General features: G+C 45.7%; 1 protein-coding gene across 1 annotated transcript; it reads left to right on the top strand.

Annotated features, from left to right (window-relative positions):
- Positions 1-238: 238 nt before the first annotated feature.
- On the top strand, positions 239-1,227 carry LOC127307068 (uncharacterized). Its single transcript, XM_051337765.1, has one exon. The coding sequence runs from the start codon at positions 450-452 to the stop codon at positions 900-902; it is 453 nt and encodes a 150-aa protein (XP_051193725.1). The 5' UTR covers positions 239-449; the 3' UTR covers positions 903-1,227.
- Positions 1,228-21,137: the final 19,910 nt, after the last annotated feature.

Raw genomic sequence — 21,137 nt, 5'->3', positions numbered from 1 at the left:
GTTTTTGCAAGGCGTGAATCATCGTTCGTCACACGGGCTGACAGGCTGCAAGATACTATAATGGCAATTACACACTCACTTGATTTTTTTAAATAAAAATTACGCCCTCATTCTCTGCTCCATGAAGCGAGCCAGCTGATGGCATTCTCGTTATTTACAGCTTAGCTGGTGGCAATTAGCGAGCGGCACCGCTATAAATAGGCCCCGACCCACCCCACCTCCCCGACCTCCACTTCATTCCGGGGAGAACCTTCTCTCTCATGCCCTGCTCCTTCCGTCCTCGTCTCTCTCTCTGCGATTCTACGGATTTGCTGTGCTGTGGGTCCCGCCGCACCCCACGACTCCCCTCCGCTGTAGCTTTTTAAACCAGTTTCCTTTTCCTCCTCATAATTTCCTCCTTCCCCTGCCGCTATCGGCGATCCCGCCCCGCCGCTGCTCTCTCTCTCGCGATGTCGATCTGCGCCAGGATGGACGCGCCACGCGGCGGCGCGCTCGGGAAGCGGAAGGAGCGGGACTACTTCTCGCCGCCGCCGCCGCCTTCGTCGGAGCAGCAGAAGGCGCCGCTCCCGCCGCTGCCTAGGAAGCCCGAGCAGCGCAACAAGCCGCTTCAGCTCTCGCGGTTCGCCACCAAGCCCACCACCATGCCGCCGCCGCCGCCTCCCCAGGGCGCAAACAGCAAGCTCCTCGCCGGGTACCTGGCGCACGAGTTCCTCAGGTTCGGCACGCTCCTCGGCGAGCGCCCGCCCGCGCCGGCCCGGAAGGGGTACTCCGCCGCGCCCGCGCCAGACCCCGCGAGGAGGTACGCCGAGGCGTCCACGCTGCTGATGATGGCGGGAGGGCCCCGCGTCCCCGGCGTCGTCAACCCGACGCAGCTCGGCCGCTGGCTCCGGATTAAGGAGTGATGGCGGCGGCGCGCATTGCCCGAGGTAGGCGATTCGCGTCCGGGTGCGTGCCGGTGACGCCTGCACGGCCCCCGAGGCGACCGTCCTGGCGAGGAACCCATGCTTTTTGGACATAGTAAGTCGTGGTGGGTACTTTCGACGTATCCTTTCCCTTTTCCTAATTTTCCAGTTGTTTCGTTCTCAGAAGTTCATGTAGATTTGATTGAGAAACTAGAGGCACTAGCTTTTGACGCGTTGTTGCTGGTACTTGTAAACATGTGTTCCTCTGTCTATCTGAACTCTCCGTAGTCTGTATGACTAAATCTCTTGATGAATCTCCGATTATAATCTACTACAGTAGTAAACGAACTGAAAGGGCATAGAGATGCTTGATCATTGTGATTGAGGACGTAGAAACTAGAGGCACTAGCTTTTGACGCGTTGTTGCTCGTACTCGTAAACATGTGTTCCTCCGTCTATCTGAACTCTCTGTAGTCTGTATGAGAATCTCTTGACGAATCGTTGAATCGCTTAGCGTTTGCTATGATCTACTGTTATCATCTACAGTAGTAAAAGAACGAAAAAGGGCATAGAATGCGTGATCATTGTGATTGAGGACGTAGAAATGCTCCGCTTGCGTACGTTCTCGATCGTTTAATTTCAGTCATTTCTCGAGATTTGGTTGAGCAACGAATCGAGAGGGTCGGCTTTTGTTGGCATTGCGTGTCGTAGCAACTTCCTTCAGGTAGCTTGTTGCTGCTGGTGCTGTGGTTAATTTTATTTAGGCGCCTTTGCATCGATGCCTACCTGATTGTACCGTGTCTCGATCTCAGCTTGATGTCCCTTGATCGGGTTAAGAATCTGCTCTGCTCCATTCCTTTTCCCAAAAAAAGAAAAGGAATCTGCCACATTTCGAACAGAGCGAAGTACAGGTACACTGTTTTCATGACTGGAATTTTGCCGTTTTATTCACGATGATCAACTGATTGCTAGCCTTGCCAAGAAAATAAATACAAAAGACGTGATATATGGTCCTAGTCTTTGTTCTCATTTTTCTTTTCCTGAAGACAAGTCGTCGTTCTCGAGTTCTCGTTCAATCCATCATGCCAGAAGCATTTTCGTTTCGGTCAATTCTTCGTGCATGCATGGCCAGGGTCACAAGCTCACAGGGTTAAATTATGCACGGTCAACCGTTGGATTTAGCTAGTAATAGTTTGGTCTACACATGACAATATTCTGAAGGGTGTGACTAGTTCTGAGAACTAACTTTGTTCTTAGAACGATGTTATCAAATCTCAGTTGCAACTCATCATTAACACGGATCACAAAGCAAATCTAACAGTTTGGATGCATTTTCTTAGTTGTTTGTAAACGTTTTAGTTGCAACTCAACTTGCAACTCAAGTGCACGAATCACGATGTAAATTTAATGTTTAAGGAATTTACTGAGCCCTAAGCTAATTCTCAATCTACTGAAACTTAGTAAATCCATATTCTAAAATGTATGTAATCCGTAAGTATTTCAAGCTACTAACGTTGCTGCTTTGTTTAGGATCAATTTAATGTACTCACTCCGTCGACAAAAGCACGTCTCAACCCTATTTAATATATACATGCATGTATCTGATAGGGTGTTTATGCATCCTTTATTTGAAATACATATTAAACATATTTATAAATGTCAAAAAATACAAATAAAAATGCTACGTGTATACCTTGACATGACATGCTCACAAAGTTGATTTAGCAAAAACCGATATGTTTTGTGCCTTGTGCAAAAAAGACAAGTATTTGGTGTTAAAATAGTCTATTTCTCAAGGCATTATTTGTCTTTTTTACACTGGGTACAAAAACTGTCAGTTTTATGTGAAACTTTACATGCTAAAAAAATTACTCAATTTTTTACGGCACCTTGGATCAGATTTGATTTTCCGCATGTATCTAAGATGTTTTTAGTGCCTAGAGACATGCAAATTTAGGTAACATCCTTTCATGAACGGAGGGAGTATGTGTTAGTACTTAATAGCTTCTAACTAGTACATATTTTTTCAAAATGAGTGTATTCCAGCCTCTGCATCGGTTGATGCACACAATCTTTTATTAAAAAATGAATATTCAAGAGTTACAGTTCATGGCCTTCAAAACATCCAATGCACTTCGCTTCATGAAGAATCTGAATCTGCAAACAATCTTTGTGGGCTTGTAGCAAGCAATGTTTGTCTTGATTACTATACGAACCTAGAGCATCTCCAGCCGCGTCCCCCAAAGCGTCCCCCAAAGGGATTTGGGGCGCGCCGGACCAAAAAACCGTCCAGCCGCGTCCCCCAAAGTCCATTTTTGTCCGGCGCGGTCCCATACGGTGTCCGGCGCCGCGAGCACGTCCCCGTCCCACAGGGGACGCTCCGGGGACGCCGGACACACCGAAAAGCGAGACGGGCTCCCACATGTCGGCGACTATTTGCATAAACCGTTGGTTCGTGCCTCTTTTCTCGTCGCTCCTTCATTCCCGCCCCTCCCACCCCACCGCCGCCGCTGGATTTCCCGGCCGTTTGGGCGTCTGATCTCTGCTGAGAGTCGGCACCGTTGTCGCGGCTGGGGCTCCCGCCGGTCGTGCCGCCGCCGCCGCTTCGCCAGCGCGTCCCAGAACGCGCCGTCAAATCCGCCCCACCTCCACGCACAGAAGGTGCTCGACGACTTGCCAGGTAGGCGCGATTGGCCGCTGTTTGTTGCGTCGTCTACCTCGGCGCTATTTTAACCATTGATTTTGCTTTAGCTATGGACAGCGATGATGAGATGCTTGCCCTGCTGCTGGAGGACGAGCAAGCCTTCGACGATGACCTGCGGGAGCATTTGCTGATCATCGCGTCCCTCCAGGACATGGTTGACACTGAGGCGGAGAAGAGGAAGAGGCCGCGCCGCGGAGGATCAAGGCCGGGAAGAAGGAAGTCGAAGCCCCGGCAGAGGATAGAGGGGCATGCCATGCTGCACAACGACTACTTCGCCGATGATGCAACACATGCCGACAATTTTCGGCGCCGGTACAGGATGAGCAAGGGGCCGTTCATGAATATCCTCCACGGCGTTCGAGAGTTCGACCCCTACTTCAAGATCAAGCTCGACGCTGTAGGCGTTGTCGGGTTCTCGTCCATTCAGAAGTGCACCGCCGCCATGAGGATGCTTGCATACGGAGCACCTACCGATACACAGGACGACTACCTTCGCATGAGTGAGTCTACTGCCATTGAGTGCATGTACAAGTTTTGCCGAGCTGTGGTGGGAAAGTTTGGCAAATACTATTTGAGAGGGCCAACTGAGGAAGAGACTGCAAGGATCATGGCACAAAATGCTGCCAGAGGATTCCCTGGAATGCTTGGAAGCATCGATTGCATGCACTGGGCATGGAAGAACTGCCCGTTTGCTTGGCAAGGTTTATACAAAGGGCGTCATGGATATTGCAGTGTGGTGCTTGAAGCTGTGGCAGATTATGACCTGTGGATTTGGCATTCTTTCTTTGGCATGGCAGGATCACACAATGACATCAACGTGTTGCAGCAGTCTCCGGTGTTCAGCAGACTAGTGGAAGGGCATGTTCCACCATGCAACTATGAGATCAATGGCCACGAATATACCAAAGGCTATTATCTAGTCGATGGTATATATCCAAAATGGGCCACTTTTGTCAAAACAATCTCGAATCCATCAGGTCTGAAGAATTCCCACTTTGCTACGCGACAGGAGGCTTGCAGGAAGGATGTCGAGCGGGCATTTGGTGTGCTTCAAGCACAATTTGCCATTGTCCGGTACCCTGCTCTAAGCTGGTCTCACGACCAAATGTGGGAGGTGATGCAGGCTTGTGTGATCATGCACAACATGATCATCAAGGATGACCGCAAGAATCATGCTAGGTCACATATTGGTCCCTATGAGTGTGAAGGCCCTCTTGCGGAGGTTGATCATGAGTTGCCTGCAGATTTTGCTGATTTTCTCGCCATGCACGCAGAGATCCGTGACAGCAATGTTCATGATCAACTTCAAGCTGATCTCGTTGAGCATTTGTGGAGGATCAAAGGAAATACCGTGGCACCTTGATCTAGCATCTAGTCCTATTTATTATATTTGTTTATTTGTTTTATTGTTTGTTGTAATTTAATTTGAAAACAATCCTCGCAAACATTTTTATTCATATGCTATATTTGATAAATGGTTCTGTCTTAAAAAGAAGTATTTTAAATGTTTGGGGGCGACGTTTGGGGGACGCGGCTGGAGCGCGACGTCCCCCAAAGACGACACGGACAAAACACGTCCCCCAAACACTCAATCCGGCGTGGTTTAGGGAACGCTTTGGGAGACGCGGCTGAAGATGGTCTTAGCTTTTTGGATCTAAATCAAAGATGGATGAACGCTGAGCACAGCTCAAAGCTATCTTTGCTGAGAGATGATTGCAATCCCTGGCAAAAAGTTGATTCCCATCATATTCTACTGTAGTACCGATACTTATCTAGTTCAACAATATGTTCATCCTCATAAGTCATAACGGGCGCAAAATGGAATCAACCAGCAGATCACATTAGTGGCAGCCGTTGCACGCAGGTCGTTGGCTACATTGTTCTCCCGACAGCGACATATCAAGAAATGGTTAGGAAAGGAGGGACGCGTACAGCAGTAGCTCGAAGGACCGACAGCTGCTGGCAACAAGAAAGCCCGATTGAACAAAACATGGGTGACGTGACTGAATTATTACGCTCGTTTTAATTCACTCTTCCTGCACAACGGAGACGTTTATCACCTGATGACCTGGAAGACACCAACCTTGGGAGTGGCTGAGTATGGACAGGGGAGTGGTCATTTAGGGCGTCTTTGATACCCTGACCGATTTTTGGGCTGGTCAGGCTTTCTGAGTTTTAGCTTGTTGCAAACTAAGTCTAGGGTAGAGGAGAACTTGGACTCCTCCTTCTCCCCCGCTACAGTAAGGAGAAGCGATTTGTGAAATCGCCCGTCCTCTCCACCTCACCGGCGGCGGCTCGCTGGTTCCCCTGCCCTCCGGCGGCCGCTCCGGCGGCGGGAGGGTAGGGGAACCCCGGATCTCGTCTCGTGTACAGGTAGGTTTGGGTAGGTCCCCTGGCGGCGCTCGGGAGGCGGCGCGGTCGGGGCGGTGTTTGCGGCTGGAGGTCGTCCTCTTCGGTGGCGCGGCTCGGTGGAGCTTCGCCACGGATCTTCCACCACCTTCGCGCTCGTAGCCCTCGGGTGCTGTGCTGCGTGTTTCCCCTTCGCCGGTGGCCGGGGTGCGGCGGCGCCGGATGTGCAGAGTTCTGGAGTTTGAAGACTTGTTGAAGCATGGCGATGGTGGTCGAGTTCCAGGGTGGAGGCTCTTGGAGTTCGAGGCTCGTCGACTTCCCGTCCGTAGAAGGGCTCCGTCTGATCCAAGGCTTGGGAGGAGTTGCGGCGGCGCGCCAGCGGCACGTCCTGTTGCTCGTCATCGCTATCGGGTTCCAGCTGGACTGATCTGTAATTTTGGTGTTTGTTCTGGACTTCCTGGTAAGGACTGTGTTTTAACATAAGTCTTCTTTCTCCCGCAAAAAAAAAAAAAAAAAAAAAAAACTAAGTCTAGGGTAGATTTAGCGATTTGTTTGGTTTCTTGTAAATGTACTTTCTGCACCGTGAGAGAACTCCGTTCCCTGTTTGATAGGCTGTACATAGGTCTTTCTGCAGCCTTTGTTTGTTACATATTTGAGGTTGTTATGATAACCTCTTTCATTCGAGTGGTGATGTTACTCAGCATTGCGGAATGAACAAGAGTATATTGCAACATTCGGTTCATCAAAAAAGGTTGGTAATGCACATGACACAATTACACACGCAACACGAGTAAAGCAACCAGTAGTTTAACATACGAGGGGTTAGTATATGTACTATATACCATCTCAAACAAGTTTGTCATACTAAAGACCTAGGATTAGGTTCAATCAAGTCTTAGCTAATGAAATGATATGAGACCACCTCCCAAAATACACATCATCTTTTCACCATATCATGACCAACAACAACTGGATGATGAACGGAAAAGCAACAACACTAATCGAATTGCTTGTGTACGCAGGTCTTGAGCATGCACTCCTCTCCCATGGTTCCAGCCCACGGATATTTGGAACATTCATCTTTTTTATGAGCAACGAAATTGACTGGCTTGATCAACAACTATAGTTCGTAGAGGTGCTGCTTAATTGCTAACAAGCCTAGACGGTGAGCATAGTTGACTATTCGGCTTGTTCACGAACTCAATATTCACCGGGTTGCACTGGGATTGACAAGAAAAAAATATTAATGCCAATGAATATGTACGCTCGAGAAACTCAATAGAAAACAGGATCACGTTGTATTACCTGCAGGTGCTTCCTCCCTGCTCATCACCATCAAGCACAAAGCAAGTGCCCTCATTGCTCCATTTGAGCTTGCATTCGGTTTTTAGAGTGCTTATGATGCTTCACCGATTTATCCATTTTCTAGTGTGGTTGCACAACTGAAGATTGCTCACAACGATCAAACATCATTGAGAGCATCTCCACCGGCGGCCCCGATAGCGGCTCCGATATCTTTTTGGGGGCCGGGGGCAAAAATGGGCTCGCACCGGCGCCCCAAACGGCGCCGGCTAATTTTCGAGCCCAATAGAATCGCCGGCAACCCCGTGCCGGCCCCTTGACCAAGGGCGTGAATCGGGCGCGCCGGTGCCTCGCGGAACGACGGTTTTCGAGGGTGGGGGCGCCTTGTCAGCGACAGGACGCGGCGGTTCGTATCGGCCGCGACGCGGGAAGGTTTGTCAACACCCGGATTTTTAAGTCCAGATGCCTATTATGCCATACCTCGCAATCCCAGGAATATTGTTTTTGCGAGACATAATAGTTAAGTAGCATAGAGTCATCATTTATTACAACACATACTTGTCTTACAACCATAGATCACATGATCCAATATTACACAAATAGATTGTTCAACAACACAAATAGTAGCGGAAGCGAAGTAGTAGTGGACTATCTATTCCACGGGCAACGCTTGACGTTAGAAGATGATCCTAGTTATCGTAGACGTCCTGTCTGTCATCCTGATACTATTGCTCCTCTTCAAAGTCTGGCATTTGAATAGCCAGGGACACAACCATGAGTACTTTAAAGTACTCGCAAACTAATACTAATGTAAATACTTATTAAGTGTAGTAAAGGATGCTAAGATCTAGGTTTATTTGCATAAAGCCAAGTTTTAGTTCACTAAACATTTAGTAAAGACTCATCAATTGCTAGACCAACTCAAGTGGGAACATTAGTGTCATTCCCACAAATCATTTGTGATTCAAGTCAAAACACCTTTCAATTCATCATTCCTTTTTAAAACAAAGATTCTGACAACGGAACAGTATGGCCTTTCCAATCGTCCGTAACCGTGGACACGGCTATTCGAATAGGTTTAACACTCTGCAGAGGTTGTACTCTTGTGCCACAACTTTTGATTACATCCGTCGAGGATAACCCCGAACCATCGTAACTCAGTACGCGGATCATCAACCCTAACCGTTCACTTATATACACTAGTATAGGCACCTCTCCCCATGAGCTTGGACCCCCGGTGAAAACCAACTGTCAACCCGGGAACTGCACAGGGCTTGGGTCGTACATTCACCTCATATTCACATCATTTCACATTTAACGGAGGCAGCCTCGGCGTAACCTCTATGATGCTTGTTTAGAGGGAACCCATACTAAGATACACAAGTTTCTAGTTAAGCCATACCCATAATCAGGTATTGTGGGGGTACTCGTATAATTGGAAGGGTATCGCATTCAAACCCAATCATCAGTTTTCATTTAAATTCACCAAGTCAACCATGTCACCTTCAACTTCACAATCTTTCAAAGTCATTTCACTTCATATGTTCCCTTCTAGAGTAGTCAAATTTTATTTGATTAGCACTAGCAACTATTTCATGAGGGGTGCTATCTAGCTTTGATTTGCTCTAAGTTAACCTTAAATCTTGTTCTACTCTAGACCAAGTGAATCATAAATCAAAAAGTACTTTGAAATAACTAAGCAAAATAATTGCAAGGTAAAAAACATGGGATATGTAAGACATAAAATAAAGGGTGATGGTGCCTTGCTCTTGTAGAGCTTTGCATTATGGTGGGTGGCAAGAATATTAGCTTGCCTTGAGCAGGGTAGTTGTCAAAGTTTTCCTCCTCCTCTTGAGAGTAGGCTTCCTCCTCTTGATACTCCTCGTTACTAGCGTCTATATACGAATACGAGGTATACAATCACCAAACCAATCTCATATGCTAGACTAAAACGCACCAAAGGGTTCACACAACTAACTCTAGCATTACATCATTCATGGCATGGTGAATTACTTGGTTTGTTCTTAATTAAGAGAAAAATAATTTCCTCTCATTATACTTATTAATTTGGTTTGATATTTAAATCTTTAGAGAAAATAATTTCCTCTCATTAAATCCTATTAAGATTTAATCTCCTCAAATAATAATCAGGTATAAAATATAAGTTGACCAAGGTCAACATTTCATATCTATTATAGGGGAGTATAATTTAAATGAGGTGCTACCCTCATACAATTTAAGAATAACATGGTAATGATTTAAAATCACTAAGTAATGGAATAAGAGGTTCATTAGCTTAAGGTCATTCCCTCTTATTGAATTACTTATGATCAAGATTTAAATGAGAGAGTAGCTCTCATACTGTTGAAAAGTTTTGAATTGCAAGATTTAAATGCACTAGAAATGGCTCCATAGCCATTATTTTGATATAGTCCATGATCATACAAACAACTTGGCTATCTTTTTGCATAATCAATTACAGGACATCAATTGTTATTTATGAGAGTTGGAATCAACTCAAAATCAATTATGGTTGAATTTTAAATAAAGTTTCAATTTGTAAAAGTCCCTGCCTTGTTATTTTTAGCATTTTAATTCTACTACGAGTTTGGAGATGGGACCAGTGGCATTGGTTAGATAATTTCATGGGCTTTCCAGAGATATAAAGTTTGCTAAATTTAGAGTTGTAGATTTAAAACTATTCAAATTTGAAGTGGGCATCAATATTTGAATTGAGCTGAAACTAATTAAACAGAATTTGAAAAATTGGGCCGCGCGGGAAAAGCCTACGGGCCCAAACGAGTTCAAACAGCGAAGCACGGCCCAGCAACACATCCAGTGTGAGTGGGCCGCCTGACGAGGTGGGGGCCACCCATCAGTGGCTCTTAAACGAGCGAATCGGTACGAGCGAGGGGGTCCGTCGGATTAGAACACGATCGTGCGGTCGTGGATCGTCGTCGCCTCCGACGAGATCCCGACGCACTGGCGGCGAGCCTAGGGGGTCGGAGAGCCTACCGGCGTTCCCGCGGTCGACGGTGAGGTGCGCGGCGACGTTGGCGTTGATGAGGAAGCTCCTGGTACCGGCGGCGAGGCGTGGGGAAGCTTCAATCAACGGCGATGATCTCCGGGTACTGGCGGCTCCGATCATCAAATTGGGGCTGCTCCGGTGTCAATTGAGTGTGTGAATTGGTCGAGGAGAAGCAGAGATGGGAGGAGAGGCTGTTGGTGTGAAGAGTTAGGGTGCGGGGCTGCTCTATTTATAGTGGAGAGGAGGTGTTGCGGGTGTGATGTTGTCCAGGACTGGCGCACTGTTGACGAGGGAGGAAATGATGTAGCTTTCCTTCGTTCCCCGGCAATGGCGCCAGAAAAGTGCTTGATGTTTACTCACGCTTCTTTTCCTGTAGACTATGTGTGGCCTCCAAGAGCAGAGGTTTGTAGAACAGCAGCAAGTTTTCCCTTAAGTGGATCACCCAAGGTTTATCGAACTCAGGGAGGAAGAGGTCAAAGATATCCCTCTCATGCAACCCTGCAACCACAAAGCCAGAAGTCTCTTGTGTCCCCAACACACCTAATACACTTGTCAGATGTATAGGTGCACTAGTTCGGCGAAGAGATAGTGAAATACATGTGGTATGAATATATATGAGCAGTAGTAACGGCACCAGAAAATAGCTTGATGCTACAACTGGCGTGTGGTTGATGGTGGTAATATTGCAGGCAATACAGATGCAGTAGAACAGTAAACAAGCAGCGATTTCAGTATTTGGGAACAAGGCCTAGGGATTATACTTTCACTAGTGGACACTCTCAACATTGATCACATAACAGAATAGATAAATGCTATACTCTACACTCTCTTGTTGGATGATGAACACCACTAATTGTGTAGGATTACACGAACCCTCAATGCCGGAGTTAACAAGCTCCACAATATTCGATATTCATGTTTAAATAACCTTAGAGTGCATGATAGATCAACACAACTACACCAAGTACTAACATAGCATGCACACTGTCACCATCACACTATGAAGGAGGCATAGATCACATCAATACTATCATAGCAATAATTAACTTCATAATCTACAAGAGATTACAATCATAACCTACACCAAGTACTACACGATGCACACAATGTCACCTTTACACCGTGCAGGAGGAATAGACTACTTTAATAACATCACTAGAGTAACACATAGATGAATAGTGATACAAAACTCATATGAATCTCAATCATGTAAGGTAGCTCATGAGATTACTGTATTGAAGTACATAGGGAGAGAGATTAACCACATAGCTACCGGTACAACCCTTAGCCTTGATGGAGAACTACTCACACCTCATGGGAGACAGCAGCGGTGATGAAGATGGCGGTGGTGTCGATGGAGAAGCCTTCCGGGGGCACTTCCCCGTCCCGGCGGCGTGCCGGAACAGAGAGTCCTGTCCCCCAGATCTTGGCTTCGCGATGGCGGCGGCTCTGGAAGGTTTCTCGTACCGTGGCTTTTCCGTATCGAAGTTTTAGGTCAGGGACCTTTATATAGGCGAAGAGGCGGAGTCGGAGGGCTGACGAGGCGGCGACACAGTAGGGGAGCGCGGCCCACCCCCTGGTCGCGCCAGCCTATCATCTGGGGCCCACAGGGCCCTCCTCTGGTGGCTCTCGGGTGTTCTGGAAGCTTCGTGGGATTTTAAGATCTTGGGCGTTGATTTCGTCCAATTCCGAGAATATTTCCTTACTAGGATTTCTGAAACCAAAAACAACAGAAAACAGGAACTGGCACTTCGGCATCTCGTCAATAGGTTAGTTCCGGAAAACGCATAAAAACGATATAAAGTGTGAACAAAACATGTAGGTATTGTCATAAAACAAGCATGGAACATAATAAATTATCGATACGTCGGAGACGTATCAGGGTGCCGAAGGAGGTCGAGCATGGCGCGGCGTCTCCGGCGTGCGAAAGGGCAAGGTAAGGACAGCATCGTGTAGGCTGCATCATGGCGATGCTCAAGGAGTAGCTGGCGCAGCAAAAGTGTGAAAGGATGGCTCGAGCGCATACGATGTCTGCCACGGTGCGCGCGGCCGAAAGTCGACGAGGACGACGGCGACGGTGCATGCGCGTGCTTTGGAGGATGTCTAGCAGCTAGAGGGTGTCGAGGGGATGCGTGATGCAGTGGTAGCCTTTGCAGGAGAGGACGGACGCGATCGGTCGAGCGGCGCTCTGGCGCGTCCAGTACGCGGTGAGCGCGTGTACTGGCGTGCACTGGCATCGTGCTGGGCGCGTCTCGCCTGGCCAATGCCATGCTCGCGCGAGCCAGGGCCGTGCATGGTCAGGATCCGTGTGCTCTGTAGATGCTCCAGGACAAAGTGAGAGAGAGAGGGGAGGCTCAGAATGCTCAAGTGGTTGGAGGCCGGCATGGTGCACAGCATGGAGCTTGTCTGCCATTTCCCCTCTTTAAACGACGAGAGCAAGGACGGGGCTTGATGCAGGGGATACAGGAGATGCTCATCATCACAAGTTAAAGTTGGTTTAGGCTAAAATCCAGTGTGTAATTGAGTGTAACATAAATTTGGAATCATGCCTGCCAGGTGTTCGGTAGAATGGCCGCATGAACATTTTCTTCGAATTTTGGAATTCTTTTTGGTGAATCTCAATCATATAATTAAAGAGACAGAATTGTGGTGTTGGTGGCCAATTTGGTGAAAGTTTGCAAGTTTTCAAAATGAGGATCATCTTCTCTTTGTTTCAATGTCACAACTTGTCAATTCATTTCTGGTCAACCTGGTCAAAGTCAGCACTGGTGGTCAACAGTAAAGTTGTTCCCCTTGACAAGGTCTTGGATGAGGTGGCAAGTGTCGACCAAGTTTGGTTTAAGAAAATTCAAAACCAGGGGTGCAAAGTGGTGAAGATATTATAAAGTGGTCATATGACCATTATCATATGTAAGTTGGATTTGCAATTTTTCTATGATTTGATTCTGGTTTCTTTGATGCATTTGAGTTTGTAATTGATATCTAAGTGTTTCACAACCAAGGGAGCAAGCAATGGTGGCCTTGATTGGAGTTTTGCATAATTGGCCAAAGTTGTATGTGAGTGAGAATTGAATTATTTTCTATTTCTTTTAGTTTTTTCAAATTAGGGTTGGGTGATCTTGGTTTAGGGTTTAAGCACACTTGATCAACAATAAACACTCATCATGGCAAATGCACAAGAGAAAAGCACATTATGCATAAAACTATATGTAACACTATATGCATAGAAAAAGTTTTTGTTTGTTGTGAACTTTGAGTATTTGAAATTCTCTCTCTTTATTTATTTGGTTGCAACTTGGGATGTTACAAACCCTTCCCCCTTACAAAAGATCTCGTCCCGAGATCTTAAAGAAAATTAGGTACTAAAGAGATCTGGGTATTCCGTCTTCATGAAGTCTTCTCGCTCCCAAGTGGCTTCTTCTTCGGTATGGTTACTCCATTGGATCTTTAGAAACTTGATGCTTCTGGTGCGGGTCATTCTGAAAGCTTGTTCCAAGATGAGAATAGGTACTTCGCGGTATGTCAAATCTGAGTTGATATCCACCTCTCGATGATCGATGTTCTTGAAAACCTCCGTCTTCTCTGGTACTTCCAAGCACTTCCGGAGTAACGAGATGTGAAACACATTGTGCACCGCTGACATTTCTTCCGGTAACTCCAGTTGATAAGACACTTCTCCTCGGCGACTCAGGACTTTGAAGGGTCCGACATATCAGGGTGCAAGCTTTCCTCTAAGCTGGAATCTCTGCATTCCTTTAAGGGGGGACACTTTGAGATACACAAAATCTCCGATCTCGAAGGTTATCTCTCGGCGTCTCTTGTCGGCGTAGCTCTTCTGTCTTGAGGTACTCACGGATCTTGTGAACCTTCTCTTCAGCTTCTCGGAGAATATCTGGTCCAAAGACTTGACTCTCTCCGACTTCTGACCAATTCAGAGGGGTACGGCACTTCCTTCCGTACAGTGCTTCAAAGGGGGCCATCTGCAAGCTGGCTTGATAGCTGTTGTTGTACGAGAATTATGCATACGGCAAGCAGTCTTCCCACTTGGATCCATACTCTAGCACACATGCTCTCAACATATCTTCCAGTATCTGATTGACTCGTTCAGTCTGTCCATCCGTCTGCGGGTGATAGGCTGTACTGAAATTCAGCCGAGTTCGAGTCCTTCATGTACTTTCTGCCAGAATCTGGAGGTGAATTGGGATCCTCTATCGGATACTATCGACTTCGGGGTTCCATGCAAGCTAACTATCCTTGAGATATATAACTCTCGGATACTATCGACTTCGGGGTTCCATGCAAGCTAACTATCCTTGAGATATATAACTCTGCGAGTCTTGGTCCTTGATAGGTGGTCTTGACGGGGATGAAGTGGGCGACCTTGGTCAATCTGTCGACCACTACCCAAATAGAATCATTTCCTTTACTAGATTTGGGCAGTCCGGTGATGAAGTCCATTCCTACGGAATCCCACTTCCATTCGGGAATCTGTAGGGGTTGCAACAATCCTGCGGGGCGTTGATGTTCTGCTTTGACTCTTTGACAGATGTCACATTTGGTGATGTAGCTTCAAATTTCTCTCTTCATTCCATGCCACCAAAATTGTTCCTTCAAATCTTGGTACATCTTGGTTCCTCCGGGATGAATGGAGTAAAGGGTGTCATGGGCTTCTTTCAGAATAACTTGTTTCAACTCTAAATCTGACGGCACACAAAGGCGTCCATTGTACCATAGCACTCCTTCTTCTTCGGTGAATCCCGGTGCCTTTCCTGCAGCTATTTGGCTCTTGATTCCATCAATGCTAGCATTTCCCTTCTGGGCTTCCTTGATCTGGCTAATCAGGGTGGGTTGGAGTTCAATGCTGGCTAGAAATCCTTCGCTAACAAGTTCCAGTCTAAACTGTTCAAACTCTTGAAACAGGCTGGGTTGCTCGATTGCGATCATGGAGTTTAACTGATACGGCAGTCTACTCAGGGCATCTGCTACCACATTGGCCTTGCCGGGGTGATAGTGAATCCTTGATTAGCTCTATCCATCTGCGCTGCCTCATATTCAGCTCCTTCTGGGTGAAGATATACTTCAAACTCTTGTGATCCGAATAGATCTCGCATCGATTACCCATGAGGTAATGACGCCATACTTTCAGGGCTAAAACCACGGATGCTAGCTCTAAGTCATGGGTTGGATAGTTCTGCTCATGTTGCTTCAGTTGCCTTGACAGGTGATACGTCTCAAACGTATCTATAATTTCTTATGTTCCATGCTACTTTATTGATGATACTCACATGTTTTATACACACTTTATGTCATATTTATGCATTTTCCGGCACTAACCAATTGACAAGATGCCGAAGAGCCAGTTGATGTTTTCTGCTATTTTTGGTTTCAGAAATCCTACAAAGGAAATATTCTCGGAATTGGACGAAATCAACGCCCAGGGTCTTATTTTTCCACGAAGCTTCCAGAAGACCGAAAGGGAAACGAAGTGGGGCGACGAGGCGCTGCCACGCCAGGGCCGTGCGGCCAAGGGTGGGGCCGCGCCGCCCTAGTGTGTGGGGCCCTCGCGTCGCCCCCCTGACCTACCCTTCCGCCTACTTAAAGCCTTCGTCGCGAATACCCCAGTACCGAGAGCCACGATACGGAAAACCTTCCAGAGACACCGCCGCCAATCCCATCTTGGGGGATTCAGGAGATCGCCTCCGGCACCCTGCCGGAGAGGGGAATCATCTCCCGGAGGACTCTTCATCGCCATGATCGCCTCCGGAGTGATGTGTGAGTAGTTCACCCCTGGACTATGGGTCCATAGCAGTAGCTAGATGGTCGTCTTCTCCTCATTGTGCTATCATTGTTCGATCTTGTGAGCTGCCTATCATGATCAAGATAATTTATTTGTAATGCTACATGTTGCGTTTGTTGGGATCCGATGAATATGGAATACTATGTTATGTTGATTATCAATCTATCATATATGTGTTGTTTATGATCTTGCATGCTCTCCGTTGCTAGTAGAGGCTCTGGCCAAGTTGATACTTGTGACTCCAAGAGGGAGTATTTATGCTCGATAGTGGGTTCATGCCTCCATTAAATCTGGGACAGTGACAGAAAGTTCTAAGGTTGTGGATGTGCTGTTGCCACTAGGGATAAAACATCAATGCTATGTCTAAGGATATTTGTGTTGATTACATTACGCACCATACTTAATGCAATTGTCTGTTGTTTGCAACTTAATACTGGAAGGGGTGTGGATGCTAACCCGAAGGTGGACTTTTTAGGCATAGATGCATGCTGGATAGCGGTCTATGTACTTTGTCGTAATGCCCAATTGAACTTCACACTACTCATCATAATATGTATGTGCATTGTCATGCCATCTTTATTTGTCAATTGCCCAACTGTAATTTGTTCACCCAACATGCTATTTCTTATTGGAGAGACACCACTAGTGAACTGTGGACCCCGGTCCATTATTTTACATCGAATATAATCTACTGCAATACTCGTTCTTACTGTTCTTTGCAAACATCATCATCCACACTATACATCTAATCCTTTGTTACAGCAAGCCGGTGAGATTGACAACCTCACTGTTACGTTGGGGCAAAGTATTTTGGTTGTGTTGTGCAGGTTCCACGTTGGCGCCGGAATCCCGGGTGTTGCGCCGCACTACACTCCGCCACCATCAACCTTCAACGTGCTTCTTGACTCCTACTGGTTCGATAACCTTGGTTTCTTACTGAGGGAAAACTCGCTGCTATACGCATCACACCTTCCTCTTGGGGTTCCCAACGGACGAGTGCTTTACCGTCACAAGCAACAGGTAAGTGATGACCCACAAGTATAGGGGATCGCAACAGTCTTCGAGGGAAGTAAAACCCAATTTATTGATTCGACACAAGGGGAGACAAAGAACACTTGGAAGCCTTAACAGCGGAGTTGTCAATTCAGCTGCACCTGGAAACAGACTTGCTCGCAAGAGTTTATCAGTAGTAACAGTTTTATAGCAGTAGCAGTAGTGAAATAACAGCAGCAGAGTAACAGAGACAGCAGTAGTGATTTTAGTAAACAGCAGGATTAAAATACTGTAGGCACGGGGACGGATGACGGGCGTTGCATGGATGAGAGAAACTCATGTAACAATCATAGCAGGGCATTTGCAGATAATAATAAAACGGTGTCCAAGTACAAAGCAATCAATAGGCATGTGTTCCATATATAGTCGTGCGTGCTCGTAACGAGAAACTTGCACAACATCTTTTGTCCTACCAGCCGGTGGCAGCCGGGCCTCAAGGGAAACTACTGGATATTAAGGTACTCCTTTTAATAGAGTACCGGAGCAAAGCATTAACACTCCGTGAACACATGTGATCCTCACATCGCTACCATTCCCTCCGGTTGTCCCAATTTCTATCACTTCGGGGCCATCGGTTCCGGACAGCGACATGTGTATACAACTTATAGGTAAGACCATAAACAATGAATATCTTGATGAAACAATAACATGTTCAGATCTGAGATCATGGCACTCGGGCCCTAGTGACAAGCATTAAGCATAACAAGTTGCAACAATATCATCAAAGTACCAACTACGGACACTAGGCACTATGCCCTAACAATCTTATGCTATTACATGACCAATCTCATCCAATCCCTACCATCCCCTTCGGCCTACAGCGGGGGAATTACTCACACATGGATGGGGGAAACATGGCTGGTTGATGTAGAGGCGTTGGCGGTGATGGCGGCGATGATCTCCTCCAATTCCCCGTCCCGGCGGAGTGCCAGAACGGAGACTTCTGGCTCCCGCGACGGAGTTTCGCGATGTGGCGGCGTTCTGGAGGGTTTCTGGCGACTTCGACTTCTCCTCGTGCGTTTTTAGGTCGAGGCCAATAAATAGTCCGAAGGAGGGCGTCGGAGGCCGGCCGAGGGGGCCACACCATAGGGCCGCGCGGGCCCCCCCTAGGCCGCGCCGCCTTATGGTGTGGGGCCCTCGGGCCTCCACCTTAATTGTCCTTCTGGCTCGTCGATTGCAGGGAAAATAGGGCCTTCGCATAAATTCGAGGATTTTCCCGAAAGTTGGATTTCTGCACAAAAACGAGACACCAGAACAGTTCTGCTGAAAACAGCGTTAGTCCGTGTTAGTTGTATCCAAAATACACAAATTAGAGGCAAAACAATAGCAAAAGTGTTCGGGAAAGTAGATACGTTTTGGACGTATCAACTCCCCCCAAGCTTAGCTTATTGCTTGTCCTCAAGCAATTCAGTTAACAATTGAGCGATAAAATAACTTTCACGAACACATTTGCTCATATGATGTATATATTCTTATGCTATGGCTAATACTTAAGCAGTTCATAATGAGATACATGCAAATAAGATCATCTAATAGCTATGTCAATCATGGAGAGGTACCAACAATTAATAATAAGCATCATGAATCATGAATGTAAGCAGGATTGCAATGTTCATAAGAGAGTATGATAAAGTGGTATCTCGCTTGCCTGTATTTGATTGGCAAAACATAAATGCCCGGGCACCTCTGGAGTTCATAGAAAGACTAGAAGTAGTGATTGTCAAAAGATAAATGCATCAAAGTTATACCACAATCAATCATATTTTGAGACAAGCATATTATACTAAGAATGACAGTTGTGCTCTCAAGATAGTGCTCAAAGAAATAATGGAGACACAACATAAAAGTAAAAGATTGACCCTTCGCAGAGGGAAGCAGGGATTAACATGCGCTAGAGCTTTTCATTTTTATAAAGACAGGAGTAAAATTATTTTGAGAGGTGTTTGTTGTTGTCAACGAATGGTAATGGGTACACTAACTACCTCGCCAACCGGACTTTCAAGAGCGGCTCCCATGAATTATTGCATATTTATGTGGCACTCCTTCCAACCTTTCTTACACAAACCATGGCTAACCGAATCCTCGGGTGCCTGCCAACAATCTCATACCATGAAGGAGTGCCTTTTTATTTTATTTTTATTATGATAATGGCACTCCCCCCAACCTTTGCTTACACAAGCCATGGCTAACCGAATCCTTCGGGTGCCGTCCAACAATCACAAACCATGGAGGAGTGTCTATTTAAGTTTAATTAATTCGGGACTGGGAATCCCATTGCCGGCTCTTTTTGCAAAATTATTGGATAAGCGGATGTGCCACTAGTCCATATGAGAGTCCGTCAAAAGTAAATGACAAGGTTGAAAGCTAAACACCACATACTTCCTCATGAGCTATGAAACATAAACACAAATTGAGAAGCATTTTGAAGGTTTTAAAGGTAGCGCATGAGAATTTACTTGGAATGGTTTGAAATGCCATGCATAGGTATTTATGGTGGACACTTTGGAATAACTTGGTTTTCATGTGTTTGGAAGCACGAGCAGCGTTCCCGCTCAGTACAAGTGAAGGCTAGCAATAGACTAGGGAGCGACAAATCAAGAGAGCAGTAACTGTCATAATCATGCTTGCGGCAAAATAAATTAACGGAGGCATAAAAGTGATACAAGAACTCTGAAGCAATATAGATCATCGAGGCTTAAATTGACTTTTTGTTCAGTCATATGCATGCGTGAGCATGTGCCAAGTCGATATAAATGAATTATTCAGAGGAGGATACCACAATGCCATACTTACTTATGAATAAAACAATGCAAGCAAACATCCATGACATGCTACTCATATTCATAGATTGGAGCTAATCATGAGAGATCATAAACTACTAGACTTTCTCAAATAACATATACCTCACATGAACCAACTAAGCATGCTCATATGGATGAGTATATGTACAAAAATGAAAACAAATAGAGTTCATACCAGCCTCTCACCACAATCAGATTGTCGTAGATCGTCATTATTGCCTTTTCACTTGTGCAGCTTGGATAATATGAAATGAAAACCACGCTCCAGCCACCGAAGACCATTGAACTCAAGATGAGCTTTACAAAACCAAAGAAGAACAGCAAATATTTTTGGTGTTTTTGAATTTGAGAACAAGAACAAGAGGAAACAAACAAACAAAGCAAAATCTTTTTGGGTTTTCTTATAGCAAACTGGTAATAGCAAATAAAGCGAAACAAATGCAAGAAACCAAAGCAAACAAATGGTGAAGAGAAACAACAGAAATATTTTTGTTCTTTTCATGTTTTGGGAAAGAAACAAAGCAAAAACAAGAAATAGCAAACTAAAAGAAACACATAACAGCAGGATGACAGGAATCTGCCAAAACCTGACAGCAGTACAGAAATCGATTTTTACAAAAATCTTAAGTTGCTCAGCTCGAAAAGTGTTCAACTAATGAAAGTTAGATAACAACCTGGGGAACCTGCACAAAAATTGGCAGCTCAAAATAATGCTCTGGCTGTGCGTACAAATTTTTCTAGTAACAGTCCAGAATCTGTTTTCAGGCAGCACTTCCCCAAATATCATCTTCCTCTCATTAGAAAACCACTCAAACGAACAAAACAAATATGTACAAGTATCCAGCAACCATAATATGCAAAGAATGAGTGATGCCGGTATACCTCCCCCCAAGCTTAGGCTTTTGGCCTAAGTGGAGTTCAATCCCATCGAAATGCACATTTCTGGGTATTTAATTTATTATTACTGGCCAGGAAAATTTTTGAAATCTTCAATTAACTAAGGAACTTTGCAAATTAAAAGTGCTACAGCAACTAGAGCAAGTGGAGGAAGAAAGAGATGTTGTTTACCTCCTCTATGCATATAAAAGGTATTTGTTAACAAGGTTGATCAAGTCTTGCCACCAAATAAATTTTACATAGCATAAGAAGAAATAAACCTCAAATCAATCATGTTACCTTGAATTGTATTGATATGGATCCA

The sequence above is a fragment of the Lolium perenne genome, chromosome 6 (genome assembly GCF_019359855.2).
Source record: "Lolium perenne isolate Kyuss_39 chromosome 6, Kyuss_2.0, whole genome shotgun sequence".
Taxonomy (NCBI): domain Eukaryota; kingdom Viridiplantae; phylum Streptophyta; class Magnoliopsida; order Poales; family Poaceae; genus Lolium; species Lolium perenne.
Note: the sequence above shows the minus strand (reverse complement) of the source record. Positions and strands in the feature narration are given on the sequence as shown.

What these genes read in the sequence shown, in the direction of transcription:
- LOC127307068 (XM_051337765.1), top strand. Translation starts at nt 450, where the DNA reads ATGTCGATCTGCGCCAGGATGGACGCGCCACGCGGCGGCGCGCTCGGG.